The 25,142-nt window shown below is 46.2% G+C and overlaps 2 protein-coding genes across 13 annotated transcripts in view; one reads left to right on the forward strand and one right to left on the reverse strand.

The window, feature by feature from the left end:
• The window catches only part of LOC132980801 (serine/threonine-protein kinase BRSK2-like), a 575,981-nt gene that overhangs the window by 113,475 nt on the left and 437,364 nt on the right, over positions 1–25,142 (forward strand). For 9 of the 12 annotated variants that reach the window (XR_009674213.1, XR_009674205.1, XR_009674478.1 and 6 more), the window contains one exon: positions 1,054–3,009. Coding sequence is in view for 1 of the 12 variants with exons in the window: in XM_061047215.1 (XP_060903198.1) it covers positions 1,054–1,280 (227 nt within the window). In the remaining 11 variants the exon portion in view is untranslated. Of the gene's footprint in view, positions 1–1,053; positions 3,078–25,142 lie in introns of those variants that run through there. The other 3 variants (XR_009674375.1, XR_009674427.1, XM_061047215.1) reach the window with 3 other exon arrangements.
• Positions 6,227–25,129, reverse strand: LOC132980649 (ankyrin repeat and BTB/POZ domain-containing protein 2-like). Its single transcript, XM_061046928.1, has 17 exons — positions 24,122–25,129; positions 16,540–16,689; positions 14,946–15,153; positions 14,039–14,191; positions 13,786–13,951; positions 13,287–13,376; positions 13,058–13,159; positions 11,618–11,714; positions 11,367–11,502; positions 9,844–10,079; positions 9,496–9,674; positions 9,194–9,299; positions 8,994–9,096; positions 8,733–8,805; positions 8,577–8,645; positions 7,638–7,751; positions 6,227–7,341 (listed from the first exon to the last, which is right to left on the reverse strand). The coding sequence occupies exons 1-17, from the start codon at positions 24,981–24,983 to the stop codon at positions 7,111–7,113; spliced, it is 3,075 nt and encodes a 1,024-aa protein (XP_060902911.1). The 5' UTR covers positions 24,984–25,129; the 3' UTR covers positions 6,227–7,110.

The raw sequence follows: 25,142 nt of genomic DNA on the forward strand, positions 1-25,142 counted from the left end.
TCTCCATGACAACAGTCTGTTGACAACGGCCGCTGTATGACCGACACTGGTCCGTTATTTTTTACTGCACGTTTAATATTCTGATTCTTGAATAATATTTAGAGGGAAACCAGAAGCTTATTTTATTCCTTAATATCTGTCCTTGAATCTCTGAAACGTCTTCCACTGCTCCTGCTCGCTCTCCATCCCAGCGGAGGAAACTGAGACTCTGAAACCAAAAACTGAACCTCCCATTCAAACCAGTTTGAAAACTAATATCTTCAAGTTCTATTGGTTGTGATATTATCTTTACTGACGCCATTGACTGTATATAAGAAGTGGACGTAGCCTCTTGGGTTCAAAAGTGAAGACAAAGTGGAAGCACCTTAAGCCTGCATTCTTACGCATGGCCATAAGGGGGCGACTCCCTTTGTTGTCTAGTTTTCATTATTATGTCATGATGTTCATTTAGTATGTTATGGTCCCAGTTAGAGTCACAGAGACCAGAACACAGGGATGATTTAGGGGGCGGGGCTACCTGTGAGTGACTAGCTACCTGAGTATAGAGAGAGCAAACATTGGCTACTGACATCGACACAGACAGCAGGGAGAGAGAGAGCGAGAGAGAGAGAGAGAGAGATACAGAGAGAGGGACAGAGAGAGAGAGAGAGAGAGGGTAATGACATGCGGGAAAGTACACACAGGTCGGATTTGAACGTGGGCCGCCCGCTTGGAGGACTGTAGCCTCTGTACCACTGCACCATCAGCGACCAAAACTATATGATCAAATCAAAAAGAGAACGTCTCTGTGGCTATGTTCACTTCTTATATACAGTCTCTGATTGGCTCCTGTTGGTCCCGCCTCTCCTCCCTCAGTTTCCCCTTTTTTATCCGGCCAAAAAGTCTCCTTTCCTCCAGCTCCACTCCTCCTCTCATCCCTCCATCACCTCCTCTTCCTCTCCTCATGTTAATCTCATTGCTCATCGGTTGTTTGTTTTCTCTCTCTCTCTCTCTCTCTCTCTCTCTCTCTCTCTCTCTCTCTCTTTGTTTTTTCTTTTCTTCCCGTCTGTGTAGGCAGCCCGTTGAGTAACTTCTTTGACGTAATTAAACAGCTTTTTTCAGACGAGAAGAACCTCCAAGCGTCCCACCCCCCTGGCGCCCCCGCCACGCCTAGCTCCCCCAACAAGCATGCCCCCAGCAGCAAGCCAAACCAGCCCCCGCCCAATGACTCTAAATGCCCCCCCGGCAGCAAAGACAAAACAAAGATGGCCTCCGGCAACAGGACACAGGAACAACCTTAAGGAGCGGTAGCCGTGCATGTCTAGAAGCTGAGCAGGTCATAAACGACAGAGGAGCTGCTGACGTCACTCTTTAGCTAGGAGTGAAACAAAAAAAAAGAAATCTACTTTTTGCCTATACATTTTCTACTCTATAACGGGAATGGCTATTTCAGTTCAAAAGTCGGTCAGTATTTTACAATAAGTAGCAGATGTAGCTTTGTCATCCCTCCCCTCTGTCCCTCTCTGTGTCCTCGGGGGTCTGTCGGTGGGTGTGTGTCCTCCTCACATGTGTGACGGCTTCACTTGTCTCTGTCACCAGGGATCATCCACAATAGCTATTAACCTGCAGGGCGGCCCACAGCGGCCCGCCAACACCGCCGCCAAGAGAGAGTCCGACAAACTGAAGAAGAGACTCACAGAGGACTCCTCCCCCCTCTTCATTCCCCCCCCCCCCCCCCCCCCCTCCCTCCCTCCCTCTCCGCCGGCATCAGTAGAGTCTTCTCCCCGATCAGACCAAACACACTCAGACGAGTTGTAAAAAGAAAAAAGAAGCCTTAAGACAGTGATGTTTGTCTACACACACACACACACACACACACACACACCCTCGCCTCTTCTCGTTCTTCTCTTTCTCCCACATGTACATAAAAACACACACACTGTACGTACTCCTCTACACACACTGCGGGATGTAAAGTCTGCACACGCTGACAGACACGAGCTTGGAGGAAGAAGCAGACGGTCGTTTGGACGAGCGCTGGCTGGATTGTAGTTCTTTTTGATGAGCGGGCGGATCTTTGGAGCGCGCTCTGTGACGTTTGTATAAACGGGTTCTCGCAGCTCAAAGGTTACGATAAAAAGGGGGGAGGTGATGTTACATAAATGAATGATCTATTCTGTTGTACAGATTAAATAATGTTCTGTATGTACAAAGAGTGTAGTTGTGACATCATGTTTTAGAGTTGTGTTGCCATATTTTGTTTTTTTGAGTTCAGGCCTGGTCACACCAGCCGAGGAAACGGGGAGACGACGATATCGCTGATATAATGACAGGATTCACATGATAGTATTTCTCATGCAGACTTCTTTTAAATTCACTTTGACACAAATTTGAATCCAAACGAGAACTCAAAACTCAAACACCAGTCGGCTTACTTTAACTTTCTCTCATGAGCCGTTTTCACATCCTGAAAATATCTAGAGACTTTCAGGAGGACTGCCCCTGAATTCTTCCTGATCTGGTTGTTCACACATGGGGAGAGACGATCCCTGTCAGACTGGAGGAGGGGGGAACAGGAAACATAATGCAGCAGGTTCATTAGAGCACGGAGATGGTAGAGGTGGCGTGCAGACAGTCTATGGTCGTGCAGCGATCACAGGGAATAAACGTCACCACCCCCTCCCACTCGCTCCAGGTGAATTCTCCTGATTATATCCTGCTGCGTTCTCACATCAGCTCACTCAATAAATCCTCATACAGACTGCAAGATAAGGGGAAACAACGCCTTTTGTTACTAGTTTAATAAAATCTACCAATGGGACAAACAAATGTTACTTGTTAAGTTTCTAAAAATGAGATGTAACGTCTGATTTCAAGAAACTTACACAAAATGTGCTGCCCCATTGGCAGGTTTGTTTTCTTAATAAAAGCACCCCTTGCCTTGTTTTTCTTACTGAGGATCTGTCGGGTAAATGTGGCTTCTGAAAAGTGTAATGACACGTTTTGGACAAGAAATTAAAGGAGCAGTATGTAACTCTGACACCTAGTGTTTAAAATGGGTACTGCAGTCCAAATAAAAATTATTGGAGAGAGCTGTTTTGTAATCTGTGTGTCATGGTGGTCTTCACATCCACCATGACACACAGATTACAAAACATAAGAGAGAAGGAAAACTATTAAACCGAATAAAACATTAAAAATGATGAAGCTGTTCAAGATTCCTCCAGTCAGGGCACAGAGCAGAGAGAAGTCTCAAACGTTAAGATCAGCCAATCCCAGCTGTCATTGGGTGAGAGGCGGGGTTACACCCTGGACTGTTCACCAGCCAATCACAGAGCTGGCATATAGAGACAGACATCCAGACACACTCACATTCACACCTACGGACAATTTAGAGTCAGCACTTAACCTAACGAGCATGTGTTTGGACTGTGGGAGGAAGCCGGAGAGAACCCACATATGTACAGGGAGAACATGCAGACTCCACACAGAGAGGCTCCTGTCAGAAGGGGAATCAAACCAGGAACCTCCTCACTGTGAGGCAACAGCGCTAACCCTCTGCCCTGCCATCAGATATACTATATTTACGTCAAACTTCTACGTTAACCCTTTCTGCTGTGACCAGGCCTCATGTATGAAATGTCGACTTTTTTTTCTTTTTGCACTTTTCGACGAGTGAATCCGGTTTGGGTTTGAGTCACATCGTGTTACAGCGAGTTTTTAATTTTCATTCCAAGTTTCTTTTTTTTTACAATATTGAACTGCTCTGTATATTTTTGTACTTTATTGTATTCCACCATTTTTTTGTTTTTAATTTATTCTCAGTTTATTTATATGAACGATGTCGAGAATGTTTCTGAAGGTCCAAATTATTTAAGGATATTTTTGTTATGTTTAAGTTATTCGATCGTGTGTGTGTGTGCGTGCGTGTGAGTTCTTTCTGTCCCGGCTTTTTCCACGAGAGAAACTTTGTAAAATACGTTTTGGGGAAAATGATTTACCGTAATTTAAGAATGTAGACGTAGCCTCTGTGAGAGGAACAAACCCTTTGTTGATAACTGTCCCCTCTGATCTCAAACACTCTTTTCTGTAAATAAGCCGAGTTTACCGACACGCTTATTTCAAAAGCGAGGGGATTCCTACTCTTAGCTTCGCCCTCGTACGCTTGTTTGCATGTTCAGCATTCGTCTTTTCTTTGCATGTCGTCGTTGGAATTGTTCTCCTCTTCCCTTTTTCTCTCCACACTTATTTATGTATTTTCGTTCTTTCTGTGCGTTTGTTTTGATTTGCCTTTCTCTCTCTCGGTTTCATTCCTTCCTCCTCTTTGATTACTGTGTTGACGCGCAGTAACCGTGCAATGCATCCTCCTCACTCGTTCTCTCAAAGAGGGAGCTCTCCGGCGGCCGGCTCGCTCACACGCTGGGCACCTCTTTGGCTCGTCGGAGAGATAAAATTAAAGCAATACCTTTCATTGTTGGCTTTCCTCTTTTTTCTACCGGGGGAATCCAGAGCACACAGAATGGACTCGGAGCACGGAGCGCTACTACTGAGCAGGATAACCACTGGCAATGTTTCCCCTTGTGATGTTACTGTGAACAACTTCAGTGCTAAAGGAAATAAATCTGTTGACTTTGGAGACGTGTGCTCGGTGTTCTGGGTTCTTATTCAAATCTTTACAGACTTACACATTCAGAGCTACGGGAGCCTGAAGCGGACAAGCATCCAAACATGTTATTTTATTTTATTTAGACATTCGACTTATTTACGGAGCTCAACTGTGACCGCCCACTTGTTAGGCCACTCTGGTTCCGGAGGTAAATTTCCCCGTTCAGATCCTCCTGTGGACATTTCACTAAATCTTTATATTAAGAGATTGATGCATGTAACCATGACAACCAGCTACTCCAATACTCGTGACTATGAAAACATTTGATTCAGTGTAAAAACAGCGAGAAGGTACAAGACTGTACATATTTTTTCCAGAGTCAAGGAACTACACATCCCACAATCCATTGCAAATGATCCCGCTTCTTCTTCTAAGTAACTTTAGTCATTATCGTGTTGTACTATGTTGTGTTGTTGGAAATATAAACTACATTCAATGCAGCATAACAAGGTTATTAGCACATTTCATGTTAGCTTACTCATTAGCTAGCCTGCTAGCGAACCTATCCGGCGCTGAGGGGCGGGAAACATTACCATGGTAACAGCAAGCTCAACCAATCAGAGACGTCGCTGTGACACTTTCATTGTGGGTAGTTTAGTTCTTTGATATCGTGAATAAACCATGTTGTTCTTAAAACGAGGTTGATATCAGACAAACTTGTGTCTCCTACAGGAAGATAAACCATTGTTACACATCGTCAGGTAGCTCGTGGTCAGTTTACCTGTGAGGGCTATGACATCATGACTAATCATCAAATCAGGTATGGAGAAAATGAACAGGATTTTTACTTCAGGAACCACGTGATGTTCTCTTCTTTTAAAAATATTTTCGGGCGTTTTCCCCTTTATTGGATCGGACAGCTGAAGAGAAACAGGAAGTGTTGGGAAGAGAGAGAGGGGGAAGACATGCAGCAAAGAGCAGAGGTTGGATTCGAACCCACAACCGCTGTGGCGAGGGCTACAGCGTCTGTTCAAGGGGTGCTTGTCATAACCACTAGGCTATCAGCGCCCCACCGAATCGATTCTAACTCAAAGACTTTTTATAGCTTAGCGACTTTCAATGCCCCGACGTCACAGAACTCCTGAAGACTCAGGTAAGAAAACACAAGAAGCTGTTTGTTTGTTCCCACTGTGACCTCCTGAGACGAGTCATGACTCTACATTTCTCTCATTTCTCGTGGTGTTCAGATTTTGAAAAGCTGAGTTAGTTTTTTTTTTGCTTTTTGAAAACCAGAAGAGGAAAAGTTAGAGGAATGTATTCTTGTGTTTTCATCTGCTGAAACTCAAACATTCAAATGTATCTTTTCCTTTAACACACAGTTAGCCTTTTATTCAGTTTATTTACTGAACTGTGTTTATAAAAGCTTACTTACAACCAGTGGTGTAGTCGTGCGTAAAGAAATGGGTATACTCTTAATTTCCCCCCAAAAATGATTTACTTTAAACTCAGTATGTAAAATATGCCACCAGGGGGCTCTCGATCAAAACAATAACACAGATGATGTCGAGGCTGGCGGGGAATCATGGGAGTTCTCTCTGCTACAGTACTGAGAAAAGAAATCATTCATAAAAAATCACGTTTATTACACACAACAATATGACAGTGTTTTCAGGTCAGCTACACGCCTTATTGTGAATAACTCTTATCATTCATCAAATCAAAACTGATGAGTCATCAAAACATTCACCCCCCGTACAGTGTGTGTCGATCGAGACATGAGCTAATTACACCTATTTGGTTTTTTTTAACCAGGCTGTAAACATGTTAATCTCTGCTGTAAAAACAGGCTTTTTAGAATGGGTGTGTATGTGACTTCCTGTGCTTCTGCAGCTCAGCCTCTAGTGGACACTCGAGGAACTGCAGGACTTTCCACTTCAGCATCACTTTCATTTCTATTTACTGACATTTCTGATTGGAAACGTTGAGGCGCTGCATGATAACCACCTCGTCTCTGAGGGCAGCGTCACACCTTACAGCGTGCAGCCGTCCACATCCGCTACACTTACACGTCTACAAACAAACAAACAACGAGCATACTGTACATATTTATAAATATCTTCATAATGTGTAGCGAGATGAGCCGGCTGAATTTGCACCTTACATGCTGCGCAAAGATTATTTTAGCCCTCAATCTGCAGCACAGCCTCCGTACTTCTCGAGCAGAAAATGTCGCAGAAACCTTCCTTAAAAACTATGTACCGCCCCAAATTACTGAGACGCTGATTCGGCCAGGTGTGTGCTGAAATATGCTCTGTAAATTACTCTGGAAGTTTTACTTATTAGGTTATACTGATCCCGTGCACATAGGGCTTAAGACACCATTTCTTGTTCTCAAAAATAGCAGGTTGATTCCTACACACGGTCTAAATTGTAAAAAAACATGGGCAATGTTGGGATTAAAACACCTGGTAACAACCTAAATGGCTCTTTTCCCAAACACACACACACAGATGTCAGTGTGAGTGTTACTCTCGACATGCAGAGTGGAGTCCGTTCAGTCTGTGGATTAATGTTTCCTCTAAAGTCCTGACGAGAGGCACCGGGTCCTGGTCTTTGTTTTCCATCCCGGGGCGGAGCAGTTCCTGACAGAGTCCGCCCAGAAGCTGGCGGTGAAAGTCCTCCCGGTCCAGGAGCCGATCCATGTTCTGCAGGAAGAATCCCTCACAAAACCTGCAGAGCTCAGCGGCTCCGTGGTGCTACAGAGATAAAGACACGGGACGAAGTTCAGTCAGGTTCAAGTCTGTTATGATTCAAGTTTTAAACAACTTTTCAGAGTTGATGGAACGACAGAAATCTGTTCAGAGGAGATCTTAATAAACGCAGCATGAAGCATGTCTTATAGAAAGATTCAAACACATGAACACTGATGGATAAACTAAATGAAGAAGAATTCACTCTGGGTGGATTCAGTCTCATTTCCTGGCCCGACCCGGCTCGGGGGCCGCGGGCTGCGTCGGGGCGGAGACTCTAACCTCTGGATTTTGTTTTGTACCTTCGCAGTCTGATAAATGTTGACGACGTTGTCCACGGTGACGCTCTGCGACAGCTTCGTCTCACAGCTCCTCTGCAGACCTCTGAGCTGGAAGAAGGACGCCACGGGGAACAGCTGCACAAACAGCAACAACAACACCGTTATTAAACCCAGTGGAAGAAGAAGAAATCTAAATATCATCTTTGATTTAAACACTTTTAGAACATTTCTTGACTTAGTGATTTCATTTTTATGTTTCTCTGATTTGTCCCAATACCAGAGGTGTACATACGTTGCCATAACAACGACCTCCATATAGTGGTTATATAGAGGATATTACTATAGATATAAGAAGTAATCTGGGCACAGACGAACTAGAGGTGACGTAGGCTACTGTCCTCAAAGCGGGCGGCCCGGGTTCAAGGCCTCGTCCAAGTGTTTTGACCTTTAGTACACAAACTGTTTTTCAGGTCTCCTCTCAGTAAAACTCCTTCCAGGGTGAAGATGATCAGAAAATCTGTTTAAGGTGTTTCTGTGTAGACGGGAAAACAGAGTGTTGTCACGCTGAGCGCCGGTTTCTCCTCCGTTTCATGTCATCGTGCAACACTATCTCTTTAGTTTACATGAGATTAGAGCGATGGCAGACGTTACCAAACTAGCGCTGGTGCTAACGATGCTAACTGCCCTTTTTACATGCTCACACACACACAGTTACTCTCCCACTATGTTGACGAGCAGAGACGCCTGATTGGACGGCCGACGTCACTGCTGCTTCATACAACACTCATTCTCCACCTTTCTATCACCATCACCATGACAACCGCAGTTTACAGAGGACTTTCAGTGCAACATCTGCTTACGTTGGGACAATCTCAGCTGGAACAACACCTTACATGTTAGTGGTGTGAGCAAAGGTGAGCAGGTGAGCAGGCGAGCTGGTGAACAGGTGAGTGACTTTACCTGCACGGCCTCAGACGGAGACACAGTCAGCCCCTCTGTTCCTCCACAGTACAGAGACGTCATCATCGTCTACAGAGAGACATAAAAACACTTCAGGGATGCACAAAGAAAGCCCGACATCCATTTGAAGCTGCAGCAGGTAAACGTGAGTCTCACCTGGAACGTGCTGTAGGTCATGTGACTGATGTAGATGATGTCATCGGGGGAATCGCAGAGCATCTGTCGAAACCTGAACAGACGAAACATCAGAAGAAGAGGAGAGAGAGTTTGTTATAATAAGAGCCATGAAACATTTTAATTTATATCTACTAAGTTTACTCAAATGTACGATCAGTATATAATATTTTATTTATATTATTAGTTTAATAATCACATGTGCGGCTTGTTTTTTGTTAAGCGAGAGAACAAAGATCAGACCGTTCAGACGCCGACATCAGCAGCACCCGGTGAGCGAAGAACGGCCGCCCGTCCACCATGAAGGTCACGTCGGACATCTCCGGGTTGTTCAGGAACTGAATATCTGAGGACGGAGACCAGGTGTGTTATTCTTAACATGCACCACAAGCATAACAAACGAAGGGTTAATTGGTCGTGGTATGAGAGAGGCGATGTGTTACCGAGCTGCGTGGACAGAGTGACGTCCAGCGGAGGGATCGGAGGAACGGGAGAGACGCCGTAACAGAGAGAGAACACGGACGCCAGACGCTTCGTTATCACGTAATCCTGCAGAAAGAAAAAAAACAGGATTTAAAACATAAAAACCTGTGGAAGACATTTACACACCTCGAGTGAGATGGAGGGGTGGTGGCGTTTATTCCCTGTGATTTAGTGTAAGAACACACAGAGAGGTCGTTGTTGTCTTTGTATATTGATCAGAAGAAGATGACGTTCATTATGACGGACAGGTGTGCCGCTGTACCTTACTGGTTTCCAGCATGCTGAACATGAGCGGTACGCCGGACGAGAGGAGCTCGGGGCCGTAATCGTCCGTCCTGATGGAGGAGAACTCTGAGAGGAGCGAGACGGTGACTCTGTCCCTGCTCAGCTGCTCGGCTCTCTGCAGACTCTGCAGCCAGGTGTGGAGCCTCCAGGGAACACCTGCACGCCACAGGAAACAAGGCATGTGATCCAGATGGAAGGACACATAATACCCTTCTCCAGCTTTTCAAAATAAGTTGACTTTAATTAAACTTATGTATCAATTCAATTAAACACACAGACAAGTTTCCATCATTAACAAATTATTTTAAGTTGATCATATGCTCACCCATCTCTCTGAGCTCCAGGGTTACATCCAGGTAACCGTGCTCTGCGCTGTAGTACGCCGCCTGCTGCAGGGCTTTCATCCGCGCCTTACACAGCCGGGGGACTGGACTCTGTGTTTCAGGAGCTCCGGTTTCTTCTCCACAGTCCTCCTCTACTCCTTCAGCCAGGATCTCCTCCAGAGACAGGATGTCCTCCTTCCTGGGCTGCGGCTGCAGCAGAAGCCGCCTCAGGATGTTCCTGAAGGAGACGAGAACATGTTTGAGTTTTTATCAATGGAGCCTGAAGCTTAAGAAAAGGTCCGTCTCTGTCTCATCAAAAAAAAATGTAAACGTTAAAGGTCACATATTCTCCTCATAGCTCCTCAAAACATGTGTGTGAAGTTCTAAATCCACTCTGATCCTGTATTTGATCATGTCTATAAACTCCTCTATTTCAGCCCTGCTCAGAACAGGCTGTTTCTGTGTCTGTACCTTTAAATATGTAAATGAGCTGTGTCTGACCACGCCCCCTCTCTGGAAGGGCTTGGGTCGGCTCTGTGCTTTCTTGCTCCATGTCTTATTGTTTATGATGAGAAGGCAGACTCAGAGGGCAGAACAAACACCTAGCTGTGGGAGTGTCACCCACCTGGGGGAGGGGTTACTGCCCTTTGTGATGTCATGAAGGGAAAATCTCCAAACGGCCTGTTTGAGCACACATTTTCTGAAAAGTGGAAGCAGGCAAAAGACGGAGAGGATGGACTTTTCTAATCATTGGGGGGTTTGTAGACAGACTAGAGACACATGTTAGAGTTAGAGAAACATGGAGAATATGTGACCTTTAAACTCTGTCTTTATTTAAACATAATTTACACATTAGAAGAGGAATGGCTCCAAAACATTTGGAAATGTTGGACGACTAATGAAAGGAACATGAAAGACAAAAGGCAGAGGCCTTTAACGCTGCTTTGAAATGTATTTGTTTAAACATGAACAGTAGCAGCACAAACAGGATTATTCCCACTTGTCTTTTTTTTTACAATCATTTAGAGAGAAACACAAATGACACTTTTACAACCCGCCTCATAATGTATCACAGAACAATCAATAATCATTATCATGAAAATAATAAACGCAGGAACTAAATTGCTGCAATTACATGTGAGCACTTTAATGGGTTCAACATTAAAATTGTATAACAGCTCTTTAAACGACAACAACACAGCTGCTGAATGTAATTGAACGCCAGTGATGTCATCGCTCCTGTGTGTGTTTGAGTGTGTGAGTGTGTGTGTGTGTGTGTGTGTGTGTGTGTGTGTGTGAGTGTCAGTTCAAGGATGTTTAATTGTGATTTACTGTTTTCATTTCTCCCTTCCAACACATTAGTACGTCCCTACTTTAAATGTTTGGTATCTTTTTGGTTCAATGGATCATTAAAATAACGGAGATCGTTCGTTTTCAAACATGTGGTCAAGATAAGAATTACAAGTTTTGGATATTTTTGACGACCTTAGCGTTGCTGCAGATAAACGTCTGATGAACGTCTCACCTGTGTCCGTGTGCTGCGGCGTAGCTGAAGCAGTTCATGTCCTCGTACAGCGGAGACATCAGTGAATTCCCATGATGCACTCTGAGCAGAGGGTCTGCTCCGTGGGCGAGCAGCAGGCTCACCATCTCGTAGTGACCTGAGAAACAAGTTCAGACAATGTTGGCCTTAGAACCGGATACTAATGTGGAGAACGTGAAGGTTTTTATAGCTTGATCTTTTTCAGACACAAAGTGGCTCAACACGCAGCGTACCTGCAGCAGCGGCGAGCTGCAGCGGCGTCTCGGCCGAACTCTCCTGACCGTCCAGCAGAGCTCCTCCCTCCACATCTGCTCCGGCCTCCAACAGCAGCTGTCAGCACGAGGAGACGACACGTTTAGAGAGACGTTAAACTGACCTGCTACCTTCAAGCTCCCTCTACCTCACCGTGCAGAATATTTAAACTACACCTGCTGGACGTGGGTTAGGGTTAGTTAACCCTAACTAAAGGTTAATCCACCATTTTTACATGTTATTTGGATCTAAATGACTAAAACACACACAAACTTTTGGGGCTTCTCGAGTAGATTGCTTCATCCAGCAGCTTTGAAACTTTGTAATCTCATGTCATAGAACATGGGAGCTGCAGGTCTACTGCTGCCTCCACCTTTGGTTTGTTTGTGTTGCAAATACTGTGATGAAACAAACAAACAATAAAACATGCAAAGGAACCAAACGAGGCAGCGGCGAACAAGCACATCTGCTCTGAAAGGTTAAACTATTATTGATTCTGTTTTAATAAAGATGGATACGAGCTAAACAGAAATCATCTCTTATGGGCTAAGTTCCATGTTCTCAGTCGTGTTTTCTTTGCCTGAAGGAAAACGACTCGTTTAACTTAATAATGTTTATTAACAACAATAATAATAATAATAATAATAATACATTTTATTTATAACGCACTTTACATTTAATCGAAAATCTCAAAGTGCTACAATTTCAATAAAACCATAAAACAGTAGCAATAGTCAAAGGTAAAATCAGAGTTAAGAACCTAAGACCTAAAAGCAGTGGTTTAAGGGGAAAGGTCTTTAGGAGAAGGCTTTTTTAAAGAGGAGCGTTTTCAAGTCCTTTTTAAAGGAGTCCACTGTCTGTGGGGCTCTCAAGTAGTCAGGTAGAGCGTTCCATAGCCTTGGGGCAGCAGAGGAGAAGGCTCTGTCCCCCATGGAGCAGAGCTTAGTCCTGGGGGTTTTGAGGCAATTTTGTGGCGGCAGATCGGAGGTGTCTTGTGCGGGTTAGTGGGGTGAGCAGTTCTTTGAGGTAAGGGGGGGCATTTCTGCGCATTGATGGGTGAGTAGTGTGATTTTATATTCGATCCTGAGTGAGACGGGAAGCCAGTGTAGTGAGTGCAGGATGGGTGTGATGTGCTCGTGTTTCCGCACTCATCGGGATCCTGGCAGCACTGTTTTGTATGTATTGGCGCTTCTGTATGCTCTTGCTCTTTAACGACTTCTAGCTTCACAAAGGTTGACCAGTCGTGCACAACATGTCGACGATATCAAAGAAGAAAAGGTGAAAAAGTTGTTTCTGTGATCTTCAAATGAAGCAAGCTGAGAGAGTTTCTGCTGAACGCACGCCTTCATGGAATAAACATTCACGTCTTTAATCCCTCAGTGTGTCCTACAGCTGATGTGAACACAGGGAGGCGCTCTCACCTGAGCCACAGACAGGTGACTGTGCAGCACAGCGAAGGTCAGAGCCACCCAGCGACGACTGCCGGGGTGAAGCGACGGGTGTCTGGAAGAGCAGCCCGGGACCTTAATACAAACACACACACACACACACACACACACACACACACAGATGAAGTACTGCAGTGGTTTGGAGGATAACTGATCAAGCTTCCTCTTTGGTGCTGAAATAAAAAGAGGTTCAAACTTTTACCTGCAGGTCCAGGTGAGCTCCGGCCTCTATGAGCATCTGAACCAGAGCTTCATCTCCGGCTGCAGAGGCGTACATCAGTGGAGTCATCCCCTGAAACAACACACACACACCTGGTCATAAATATATCAGCTCACACAGATAATCCCACGCCTTCTTTCTTTTTAGTATTTGAATGAAGGAAACTGGAACATTAAAGTGATGCAGCCGCTTCACTCACTAAACCAAAAAGATTGTTTTACCAGCTCTGTTTGTGCCCTCTTTTCATCTTTGATGCAAACTCAGCACCATCTAGTGGACTCAAGAGGAACTGTTTATTCTTTCTAGTGCCCAAAAGTTTAATTACTGTCTGGAACATCATCAAATGGCGCTGCTGCCTCACAGCGAGAAGATTGCTGGCTGCATCATTTTCGTAAAATTAAAGATGTTTTGTTTCAGTGTTTATATGAGGGTTAGGGTTCAGAGCTTAGACTTTACTCCCTGACTTCTCTCTCCCCCTCACCTGGTCGTCCGAGGCGTTCACCCCCTCGGCTCCCAGAAGCTGAGCGGCCTGATGGACCAGATCGGCTCGACCACACGAGAGCATCCGGAAGCCCAGATCGAGCTGGAACTTTGCAGAAGCAGCTTCTGCGTCCAAACACTTCAGCGACTGGAAACAGCACGCCGACCTGCAGAGACACCGACACTGAAACATGAACCTGGCCCTACGCTGCGTCAGTGACAGGAAGCTTTGGATCTGCTCGTTGGCGCCGTACCTCAGCTGTCTGGGCTCACAGTCCAGTCCTGGGAGGAGCTGCCTGGCGGTCTGTCTCACATCATCACTGTCCACCAACAGGCTGCGGCGATGTTCAGCGTGCACCACGGCGACTCGGATCCACTCCATGAGAGGAGGGAGGAGCAGGAACGGCCTGGAGGAAGAATAACAAGCCGTCAGCAAAGAGCGACCCACTTCATTCTCATACTTTTTTAAATCTTTTTGATTGTTTATAAATGTTCTCGTATCTGCTCGTTTAAAGGTGGAGTCAGCAGCTTATTTGTAGCCGATCAGTGGTGGTCCTGATTTAAAATCTGGAGTCTGCCCAGTCTGAGACCGAGACCTTCAAAAGTTGGTCTTGAGACCGTTACAACACTTAACTGACTGTTAAGCTTGTGCTAGCTTGCTAATTTATTGGCTAAGAAAAATGTAATATTCTTAGGAGGCTTCAGTTGGTTGTTATTTGTGATGTTTGTCAAAGATTCACCCGTACATTATTTTTTTAAAGATTTATTTTTGGGGCTTTTTGTGCCTTTAATGGAGAGATAGGACAGTGGATAGAGTCAGAGGTCAGGGAGAGAGAGAGAGAGAGAGAGTGGGGAATGACATGTGGGAAGGAGGCCATGGGTGGGAGGTGAACCCGGGCCGCCTGCTTGAGACGACAGCCTCCATACATGCGCGCGCACTAACCACTGTGCCACCAGCGCCTGTAAATATCTTTTAAAACAGTCTCTGTGCTCGCTCTGGACTTGAGGGGTTTGGGCCTTTTTTTCATGTTGTGTCTCCGCCCCGCTAGACGGGGCACAGCACAGATGCTGACGCTGTCTGATAGTGAGTGGATTAGAAGCTCATGATGAAGACGTTTGTTGGTGATTTTTAATGAATATAGCCCCAAAAACAAAACTCACCTCTCTCTGCTCAGCGTCATGGTCGGAGGCTCCAGGTTGGGGTTTTCCAGTGACTCCATCTGTTGGCTGGACAGGAAGTAGTAGAGTGTTCGGAGGGCGTCAGGGGCCCAGGATACTGACGTCTGATTGGCTGAGCGAGCCGGGCTGATGAAGGGTATTGAGCTGCGCAGACGCTGCATGTGGTGCATCGCTCGGGACACCAGATCACCTGCAGGAGGACGAGACACCTTCAGATTACTCAAGTGATCCAATGAAACACAAATCAGGACTTTAAATAAGTGAGATCTAGGCAAGTATGTTTCCTTCCATATATTCATGGATAACTCATGATTACACACAGTTTGTTTAAACTTTCTCAACCATCAGGTCAGTAAGTCATTCAGCATTAGAAAGATTACCTGCAAAACAAATTACATTCCTAAAATCAGCTAAACTTTGTGTTTAGGGCAGCACACTGACTTGCAACATCAGGACTTGAGTTAACATTATCTGAAAACATTAGTCTGACATATCATCTTACTCATCATCAACACATCATCAGACATTAAGGAAACATGCTATGTTGAAGTGCTGGCTTCTCTGAAAACAATGCAGCAGCCAGTATGTCCTCCTTCTAACTTTAGATTCTGGTCCTGAATGCTCTGGATTTGTTTGGACCAGAGAAGGTAGGCGGCACCCCCACACAGCCGTTTTGGACGCCCCTCGGTTTGCCAGATATGAGAGCAGTTATCAGGTCAAACCAACAGGTGTTGCAGCGATGGAAGCGGGTCAAGAGAAGTGGTTCAGATAGAAGTGATTGTACCCGACCTAAAAAGCCTCTGCATGTTTCTAATAAGCTCCACGAGCAGAAACGTGCTCAAACTAGGATCAATATTGGAGATGATTTTGAAAAAATGGAGAGAGGTTAGAACACAGAAAGGTTTACAGACCCATGCAGAGCTGGATAAACACTGAAGCTTCAGTGTCCACCACATGGTGACTCTGTGTGAGCATCGACTCTAGAGAGGAGGGGGCGGGACAGCTCTCTATGATGTTTAGAATTTAGACTGCAGTACTCATTTTAAACACTAGGTGTCAGAGTTACATACTGATAATTTTAAGTAGTAATTATTTTTAAAAATATAACCCACTACAATAGTGTTGTTGTTCCTTATAAATCTTTTTTACTATTAAAGTCGATTCTTGACCTTTTTGTTAAGGCTGTTATATCCGTGTGTTTGTGCTCCGTGGTCACATGAACATGTCATCAGCAGGTCAATAAACGTCCATGAACAGTGAAGGTACAGAGGTCTTTTATTTTCTCTCCATAATAAGCGTTAGCATAATGAGCTACGGTGGCCTGCAGGGTGTGAAGGTGCCCTTGTTTTCTGGACACAAGCCACAGGTTGTTATGTAACCGAGGGGGGAGGCTGGCAGCGTGTAACGACGTGTCCCAGGAGCCCGCCGCCGCCGGTCACACTTTAAACAAACACTCACACAAAACACAGGAGCTAACTGTTACAGCTGTGACACACACGCACACACACACACACACACACACACACACACACACACACACACACACACACACACACACACACACACACACACTTACTGAGCTCGGCGATGCTGCCCACACAGGTGGCGAGGAGGGCCTGTTCCAGTGTTCTCAGCTCCAGATGGACATAGGCGTCCTCCCTGCTCTCCATCGAATCCTCAGGAACCTTCGGGTACGGGCTGACCTGAGCCGGAAGCGACAGCTCACCTGAACAGACGCACACACAAACACGTTGAGATGTCAGCCATGTTGGTGGAGTGGCTCTGACAAGAGACGTGTATCGTCACCCACCCATTTTTAAACTCGAGCAACCTTAAGAGTGAACGGTAGCTCTACACATCTTTAAACATGGGCCGGATTCTGACATCATTCTGGGTCCAAACGCTGAAAGATTTAAAAAAAAGGTTTGCAGATAGCTCCAGTAGATCGCTTCACCCGGCGATGAAAATTGGGCTGTAAAGGCTGCGATGTATTCTTTACAGACACTGAAGCTTCAGTGTTTATCCAGCTCTGCATCGGTCTGTAAACCGTTCTGTGTTCTAACCTCTCTCCATTTTTCAAAATCATCTCCAACATTGATCCTAGTTTGAGCACGTTTCTGCTCGTGGAGCTTATTAGAAACATGCAGATATTTGGATTGAAAAAACCTCAGAGTCTGCCACGTTTGATGTGATGACTCCCTCAATGCTAAGGATTAGATGAAAGAACACACACACACACACACACACACACACACACACACACACACACACACACACACACACACACACACACACACACACACACACACACACAGATCCCCGCCCATTGTGTCCTGTGGAATCAGATATTTGCTGACTCGAGATCTTCCAAACAATAGAAACAGCTTCAGCAAGGACAAAAAAGTGAAGCCTCCTGACGCAGAAACACATTCTGCTGGACTGACTTAAACTCACCACCATCATCATCATCACCATCATCATCATCACCATCATCATCATCATCATCATCATCACCAGAGAGCATCCAGGAAGCGACACACACTGAAGCCCAGCCACACTCGAGGACAGTTTAACCCTGTTGTTAAAATATCACGACAACAAAATGTAGAAGTTTGGTTTGGTGCACTTTGGCGCCCACTAAAGTTCTTTAGAGCTCTTAACTCCTCCCCCTCTGAGAGAACGTGTATTTGTTGATTCCGAAACCATAAGTGTCTATAAGCCCCTCCAAAATATGTTACTTACAATGGAACCGGCCAAGCTTTGCCTTCTCCTCACTCCACAGGCAAAATGATTCTCAACAAAGACAAAAAAAGTTTGTTGAATTCTGAGTTTGGAAGAACTGGACCAACATGCACAGATCCCTAAGCCTCCACCCCCTCCAACGCCTCTGGGACGAGGTGGAGGTAAACTGTGATTCATCACTCTGACCCGGAGAACACACCTCGCCTCTCTGAGAGTCGCCGTCTGTGTGAAAGAAGGAGCGAGGCAGATAATTGGTGCTGATTACCTCCGCTGTGTTTACAGACAGGAGAGGGCCAACAAGCATCTATTCATGGGCTCACAACAGGAGTCCAGTCTGCAGTGGACAAAGCACTGTTTTCTAAAACCCTACCTGTGTAGAAATGACTCCCCCCCCTCCCCCCAAACACACACACACACACACACACACACCTCAGCTCGTGTGTCGAACACTGGCCTGCTTACATCCAGAATCAGGAGTGATTGAGTCATTTCCTTCGACCCTGTCCTCGCGTGTTAGTGTGGCTGTGTGTGTGTGTGTGTGTGTGTGTGTGTGTGTGTGTGTGTGTGTGTGTGTGGCTGTGTGTGTGTGTGTGTGTGTGTGTGTGTGTGTGTGTGTGTGTGTGTGTGTGTGTGTCCCAAATGAAAACAGAAGCACAGCCACCATGTCTGAAGACAACAGCTCTTTTCTACTGAGTGGTATAACGCTGCAAGTGTTTGGTCAGAACAACAGAACCATACAGAGGAAGGTGTGTGTGTGTGTGTGTGTGCGTGTGTGTGTGTGTTTAAGGTCAAGACCACCTCAGGAGAGTCTTAGTTGAGTCCACGAGAGCAAACAGAGTCGTACTCGGGATCAGAACATCTTGATCATAACCTGAGTGTGTTAACGGAGCCTCGCTTCCACCAAGCGGTCCAGTTCGTGACCCTCGGTGCTCCTGCAGCCGGCCTCAAGCGGTCACTATTTTTTAATTTAAAGTAATATGGCAGAGGCCTGGGTGTGACCTTGGACGGCCATCTGACTTTGACAGAAACATACAAACCGAGTTGTCCAGTCATGCTCTTACCCTCTCCAGGAATATCGCTCAGAGAAGATCAATGTAAACGATCTTTCACAATTTTACCTCTTCTCGATGAGATCACTGTAACCGTCTTTAAACAGGTTCAAACCAGACATCCTGTTTTCATGACCTCACACTGGCTGAACATTTCTTTTAGGATTGAGTTTAATGTTTAACTTCACCGTCTGCTCCCTGAGTGTACATCAGAGCTGCCGGCGTGCAGCCTGAGACCGTCAGGCAGGATCCTCCTCACTGTCCCCACCTCAAACTGAAAACATAAAGGAGACCGAGTGTTTGCTGAAGAACGACCTGCCTGCTGATCTCTGACCTTCAGTTGTGTCTTTTGTATCGTCTCTGTCTTCTTCTTGTATTCCTATAACACCAACGCCTGTGCTTCTGCTCTGCACTCTCTACAGTGCAGGAGGCAGAATTGGCGGGAGGGTTTTGTTTCGGTCGAGTACTCCGGTTCAAACGCTGCAGGCTGAGTGTCTGGAGACAGTGTTGATGCACGCTGTGAACACAGAGCCAGGAGTCAGCAGTGACCACAAAGAAGCATCCAAACAGACCTCCTGAAAGAGAACCTGCTGCCCCAGAGACATGCGGTGGTTAATGAACGAGGCGGGTAAAGTCTTTAACCTCTAATGAATCATTCAGTCCTGATTGATTCATCATCAGAGAATAAAAACAAAGACTTCGACTGAGTGTGTGAGGAGGAGAAGTCACTGCAGCCATGCCTGGAGAACCACTTCTCTCCCGTGTTTTATATTTCTGCATTAAAGAGCAGATGGAGATAACATTATACCACGATTGGAAGCAAACAGAGTGTCCGATTACTCCCCGATGTCTGCTCCTGCTCTGTAATCTGACTCAGTATCAGACACTTTCTCCAGCTGTTTCTGTCCACTTCCTGTTCACCCTGAGCTCCACGAGTCGGAGGAACAACCCAAACTAAACACCGCAGACGCTGCACGCTGCAGGGTTTAATAACTGTAGCTCAGTTAGCAGACAGAATCTGGACACCATCCATCCAATATCGACTTTCCAGAAAAACTGTGATTCTCTAATTTTAGGACCTGCATCTGCTGATTCACCCTGAATCTCTGTCTGGGAGATTCGTCTGGTTTGTAGAAATAAGCACTGGAGGGGGGGGGGGGGGGGGTATCAGTCAGAAATACAGTTAAAGGGGATTACAGAAGTTTAAATCTGAGCTTTACTTTGTCTTATTTTGGGGTCTAAAGGACATTTAGATGTAAATGTGCTCAAACACTAACAGGCTCTGTTGTAGGGATGGTTCTTATTTCAAATCAGGTTAAACGCTCATTTTAAAGACATTGAAGCCCGGTTTACTAGCTTTAGTATCGAGCGTTACGACTAATCCCAGCTCGATTGCGCATTGTCCGTCATGTTGTGTACACTGGGGCACGACGGCCCAATCAGCCGTTCAACCACTGCACACACTCGTACAGCGAGAGCAGAGCCACGAGCTGATTCCTCTGAATTCTGGACTTTTTGTCCCGATTGTGTCTGCATAAAAAAAAGTGAAAGACAGCATCCAAAATCACCGTGGCAACAGCAGGCATGCCTGTTTAATCCGTCTTCCCTCTCCGATCGGGAAAGAAACGTTGGCAGGAAATATCTGCAGACGTTCCAGCTGACAGAGAATATTTGTTTACCTTCAGAACATCCGACAGAACACAGGAGTTACTAGTCTATCGCTGCCTTAATGTTTCATGTGTGTTACCTTGTGATAACACGAGGATTTAAGGACAAACACACAGGTCATCAAACAACACAAACAAGCTGCACATGTGATGCAGCGATAGACGAGAAACTTCATATTCTGCAGGTTTTAATTACTGTCTTTGTCAATGGAGTCTGGTGGATTTGAAGAGCGATGCAACAGCTGCTTTTGGTTTGAAGAAAATATTTAACTCCTTAATAAGAAAGTGTAACTCTGCAAGGAGCCTTTTTAATATACTGAAACACAACATGCACCTGTCACAAAAAAGGCGCTATAGGTGGATGTACTTTAATCAGGCGCATTCACTCCAAAGGATTACTCTGCAGCCGTTACAGCCTGTTGTGTCTGCAGGCTGCAACAAACTTCTCAAGCAACTCCAAAACTTCCTGCACATTTTAGTAAATTGGACTGAAAGTATGCAGAAATAGAGTCCAGTCTCTTAATACAGAGACATGTGACAGAGGGAAACTAAATGTTCAGACCTGAGAGAAGCAAGAAACAAAAGGTCAATAAAAGGGAGCTGGAGGTTTCATCCGATCCCTGCAGACATGAATGGATACAGTGTCAGTGTGAAGCAGTCTGCTGTAGTGATCTGAAGACGATGATGACTCTACAGGCTGTGGTTTTTTAAAACCTCTCAGCAGGATCTCTGCACACACAGCGGACGCCTTTCCTCACATTTCACGGCTGGGATTCATTTTTATAATCTGATCAGGTCGAACTATGTGGGGCCGTTTTATCCTCAAACAATGTCCTTATTAAAAGGAGTGAGGAAACAGAGTGTGTCCTGTGTGTGTGTGTGAGTGTGTGTGTGTTGTAGCAGAGGGGTGACAGACCGCCTCTCCCGCCTGGACAGCAGCTCCGGCGGCTGTTTGTTTAGGGGAGCAGACGGAGCAGGGGGCCGTGAACCTCGTGCCCCCTGCAGCCTGAGCGGGAATGAGAGCTCCTTTTGTGTCGTCGGCGCGGGTCAGAGGCTAACAACACTCGCTCGTTTACTGCGCCCGCTTCTTCCTGCTCGCTCTCATGGGAGGTTTGGAGCCTGTATCCCGGCATGCAGCGGGGCAGGAGGCACAGAAACACGCTGTCTAAGAGCAGGGTCATGTTTACAACATTAGCAGGAAGGGTCGACCTCTAAAACAGCTGCTCTGGTTCTCCTCCTCGTCTCCGCTGCTCGTTTTCTAGAGATGATATTTAGCCTCTTTGAGTACACTTAGAGTTATCTCTTACTTAGGACCTCCATTCATAAGTCCTGCTGTCAGGGTTTAAAGGCAATAGGGGGCATGTTTGGACTACTGTGCAAACTCCTAGAGGTGTGAATGTGTGAGTTCATAAATTATTCCTGGTGCTCTCTCTGGGAAACGCTGTATTTGCTTTCTTGTATTAAACTCCAGACGACACCATCAGGTCGTAAACCTTAGCCAAACATCGAGCTTGACTTCTGAGAGTCGAGGCCAGAGAACGTGTTTAATCTCCGGGTCTGCTTTGGCTTCTCAATGGGTGATATCCTCCAATCTGTCGTATTCGATCGCTTTTTTCTGCAAAGTGTGGAGACGGGCAGACTTTTAGAAAGTTTCTCTTCCTTCATATTAAGTCTTAATTCCCTATTATTAAAAGGTTTATTGTTGTGCTTTAGAGACAGGACAGTGGATAGAGTCCGTCATCAGGGAGAGAGAGAGAGAGAGAGAGAGAGAGAAAGAGAGAGGTGGACGACATGTAAGAAAAGAGCAACAGGACAGACCAGAACCCAGGACGCTCATCTAGATGAACATAGTCTCTGCAGGGCTCTAGAAGCCAGCTGGCACCTCCTCAGCTACCAAACCCAATTCCATACTTTGGTCCGACCGGGACTTGAACTGCATGGCGACTGAGCTACTACCGCCTCATTACATGTTCAACATCTGTCTAAAAAGTCAAATCCTGAATGAACGTAAAGAAGGATTAGAGGTCGGTGTGTTGATTCAAACCTTATCTGTGCAAAAACCAAAGTGCCCGTTTCCTGTCTGAAGGGTTTTTCCCGTCACTCTTCATGGTTCTGGCAGACTTCTTAAACTGTCGGTCTGTGAATCTATTTTTACTATCTTGACTTCATTCTGTGTCATTTCTGTGATACCACCCGACTTTAAGAGTCTGGAGCTGGAGTTTTCCTCCCATGGAGCTGAAGCTGTAACGTGATGCCGTCCAGTGGCGATCCTAGAGTCTGTTGGGGTCCTAGGCAATAATTCATCGGGGCCCCTCCAACCATCACCATGATGTCTGCCAGTGTCCTGACGCTTTCTGCATGCAGCGCTCGGCACGGCAAGTCGAGTCAGTGCTGTCAGACTGAGCCCCCTTAGGGAGGTTTCCTAATGTCATTGGAAAATCTACACATTTTGAGCCGCTGCTGTGGGGGCCCCCTATGGTCTGGGGGCCCCAAACAGTTACCCGCCTTGCCTATTTGACAGGCAGCACTTCTGGTTACGTCATCGTTTTACACAGAGGCGCTGTTTGTCAACAGGCAGGGCAGGTAACTGCTTAGAGCTCCAGACCAGCAGGGGGCCCCTGAGAGCTGAGAAACTTTAAATCAAAGCAGTGGCCCACAGTGTGCAAATTTTGCAATGACAGTAGAAAACCTCCCTGACGGGGCCCCATCGGACAGTATCTACTTTCCTTTCCCTGCTAAGCGTACCATGAGTTATTACGGTGAAAAGCAAAGTTTGACAATGAAAGTCAAACAAGAAAAATGAAGAGGAATGATCCGTCAAGAGGAGAGAAAAAAGAAGAAAGAGGAGGAAGCGTTGGGCAGACATGAGAGGAACACAGGTTTGAGGGACCCCCAACAGGGGCCCAACATACTCTGGAATCCTCACTGGTTTTACATCAGTCAAATGCAAGTCCTCTCAAAAATATAGGTGGCAATGACTTCAGGACTTCAGAGTTTAAGAAAGAGTCGTTATAAGGTGATGAAACTTTATTCATAGGATCTTTTTCAGGAGTTAAACTCATGCAGGATGAGGCAGTGAAGACGAAGTCAAGGAGGGAAAACAAGAACCCAAACAAGTCCCTTCTGTGAATCCTGCCTGACGCTGTGAAAAACATTCACGTGTGAGCTTTAAACAAACTCTGGGAGATGAACCATGATTGTTTTCACTGGTGAACATGTGACACTTCACATTCACACCGTGTCACTTTCTCCCGCGCAAAAGTTTGTCCTTGCAGAGGATGTTACATTTCCCCATGGGCGTCAAAATCATGTTAAAACTAACGTGAACAAGGACTGAACTTTGCCGTATGTAAATTAAAACTGTCGCAACTTAAATAAAAAATAGGATAAAGATGCATTTGTGTGTCACAAAGTAAAATAACTTGAAGTGCTGTTGGATATGGGTCATGATGACAGCATTATTAAATCATATCTTCACATATCTTGTATATAGGAAAAATGAAGGCCTGCAGCTCATATGCATTACCTTTAATTCCTCAGTTATATTTATGGAATCGATTAATCTATAAATCCTCACAAGAAGAATAGAAATGTTCAGACAGATTCTTCAAAATGTGTGGTCCAGGAGGGTTAATTTACTGCACGATAAACTGAATGTCTGGAGGTCAAATAAAAGGTGACATGAGAAACTTGAACTCACCGTTGGCGTTTTTGCCACATATCAGATGCTCGTAGACCTGCAGCAGCCCCCACAGCTCTGCGTCGTTGTTGACGGCTCCCTCCAGCAGCTCCGCGGTCACCGGGCAGCAGGTGCTCTCCTCCTCCTCCTCCTCCTCTTCCTCTTCGGTCAGCCTCGCAGCCTTCAGCGCCCGTCCGACCACCTCCTCCATCAAACTCTCCACGCAGGCTGTGAGGCACACGGCGGCGTCCTCATGCACGCGAACAGAGACACGTGTTTCCACCATCCACCTGAAGACGCGGCCCACGGAGAGCGTGAGTCCGCAGCGCGCGGACTTGCTCCTCTGACGCGCGGTGTCCCCGGAGCTCATGCAGTGCAGGGACACGGCCTTCACCGCGGAGGAGACGCACTTCTCGGCGAGACTCCAGCTCAGCACCAGCCTCACCGCGCTCTGCACCTCAAGGCGTGTGCACCGCCTGTGGCGCTCACTGAGCCGCTGCGCCTCCCGGGAGATGCGCACCAAAGCCCTCCGGAGCAGAGCGGAGAAGCGGTGGACAGCCTCACCGGTAAAAGACGAAGAGGAGCCGGCGACTCGAAGCATGATTCCCCGCAGCTCCCTCTCGGTCCAGGGACACTCCTCTAGCTCGGGCAGGCAGGGACACTTGGCTAGGATGTCCACCGCGTCCTCCGGCAGTGAGCTCACCGTGTCCCAGCTGCCGGCGTGCTGCCACCAGGTACCCCGATGAGGAGTGCTCGTGTTCGGCTGAGACTGCCTCGATCTACCGGAGGAGGACACGCTGAGGGACGGGCACAGGTCCCCAGCAGCATAGCCCGAATCCAGGCTGAGGTCCTCCAGGGTTTTGACCAACATATTGCTGGACATGATGTAAAGTTTGAAACGCACGTATCACTTTAGACAAAGTGTTAAACTGACCAAAAGTTTCCCATTAAATCAAACTTTCAGTTAAAGTCTGAAGACTGCAGAGAGCCGATGACTGTCACGCTGTGCCACAACTCAACAAAACATGAATGGGGATGTAAA

The sequence above is a fragment of the Labrus mixtus genome, chromosome 1, assembly GCF_963584025.1.
Source record: "Labrus mixtus chromosome 1, fLabMix1.1, whole genome shotgun sequence".
NCBI lineage: Eukaryota > Metazoa > Chordata > Actinopteri > Labriformes > Labridae > Labrus > Labrus mixtus.

Excerpts from the sequence above, each read along its gene's own strand:
- LOC132980649 (XM_061046928.1), bottom strand. The coding sequence starts at position 24,983 with ATGTCCAGCAATATGTTGGTCAAAACCCTGGAGGACCTCAGCCTGGAT. Across the intron at positions 13,952-14,038 it reads TGTGAGCCCAGACAGCTGAG|GTCGGCGTGCTGTTTCCAGT; the intron begins GTACGGCGCCAA and ends GTGTCTCTGCAG. Across the intron at positions 11,503-11,617 it reads GCAGCTCGCCGCTGCTGCAG|GTCACTACGAGATGGTGAGC; the intron begins GTACGCTGCGTG and ends CTTGTTTCTCAG.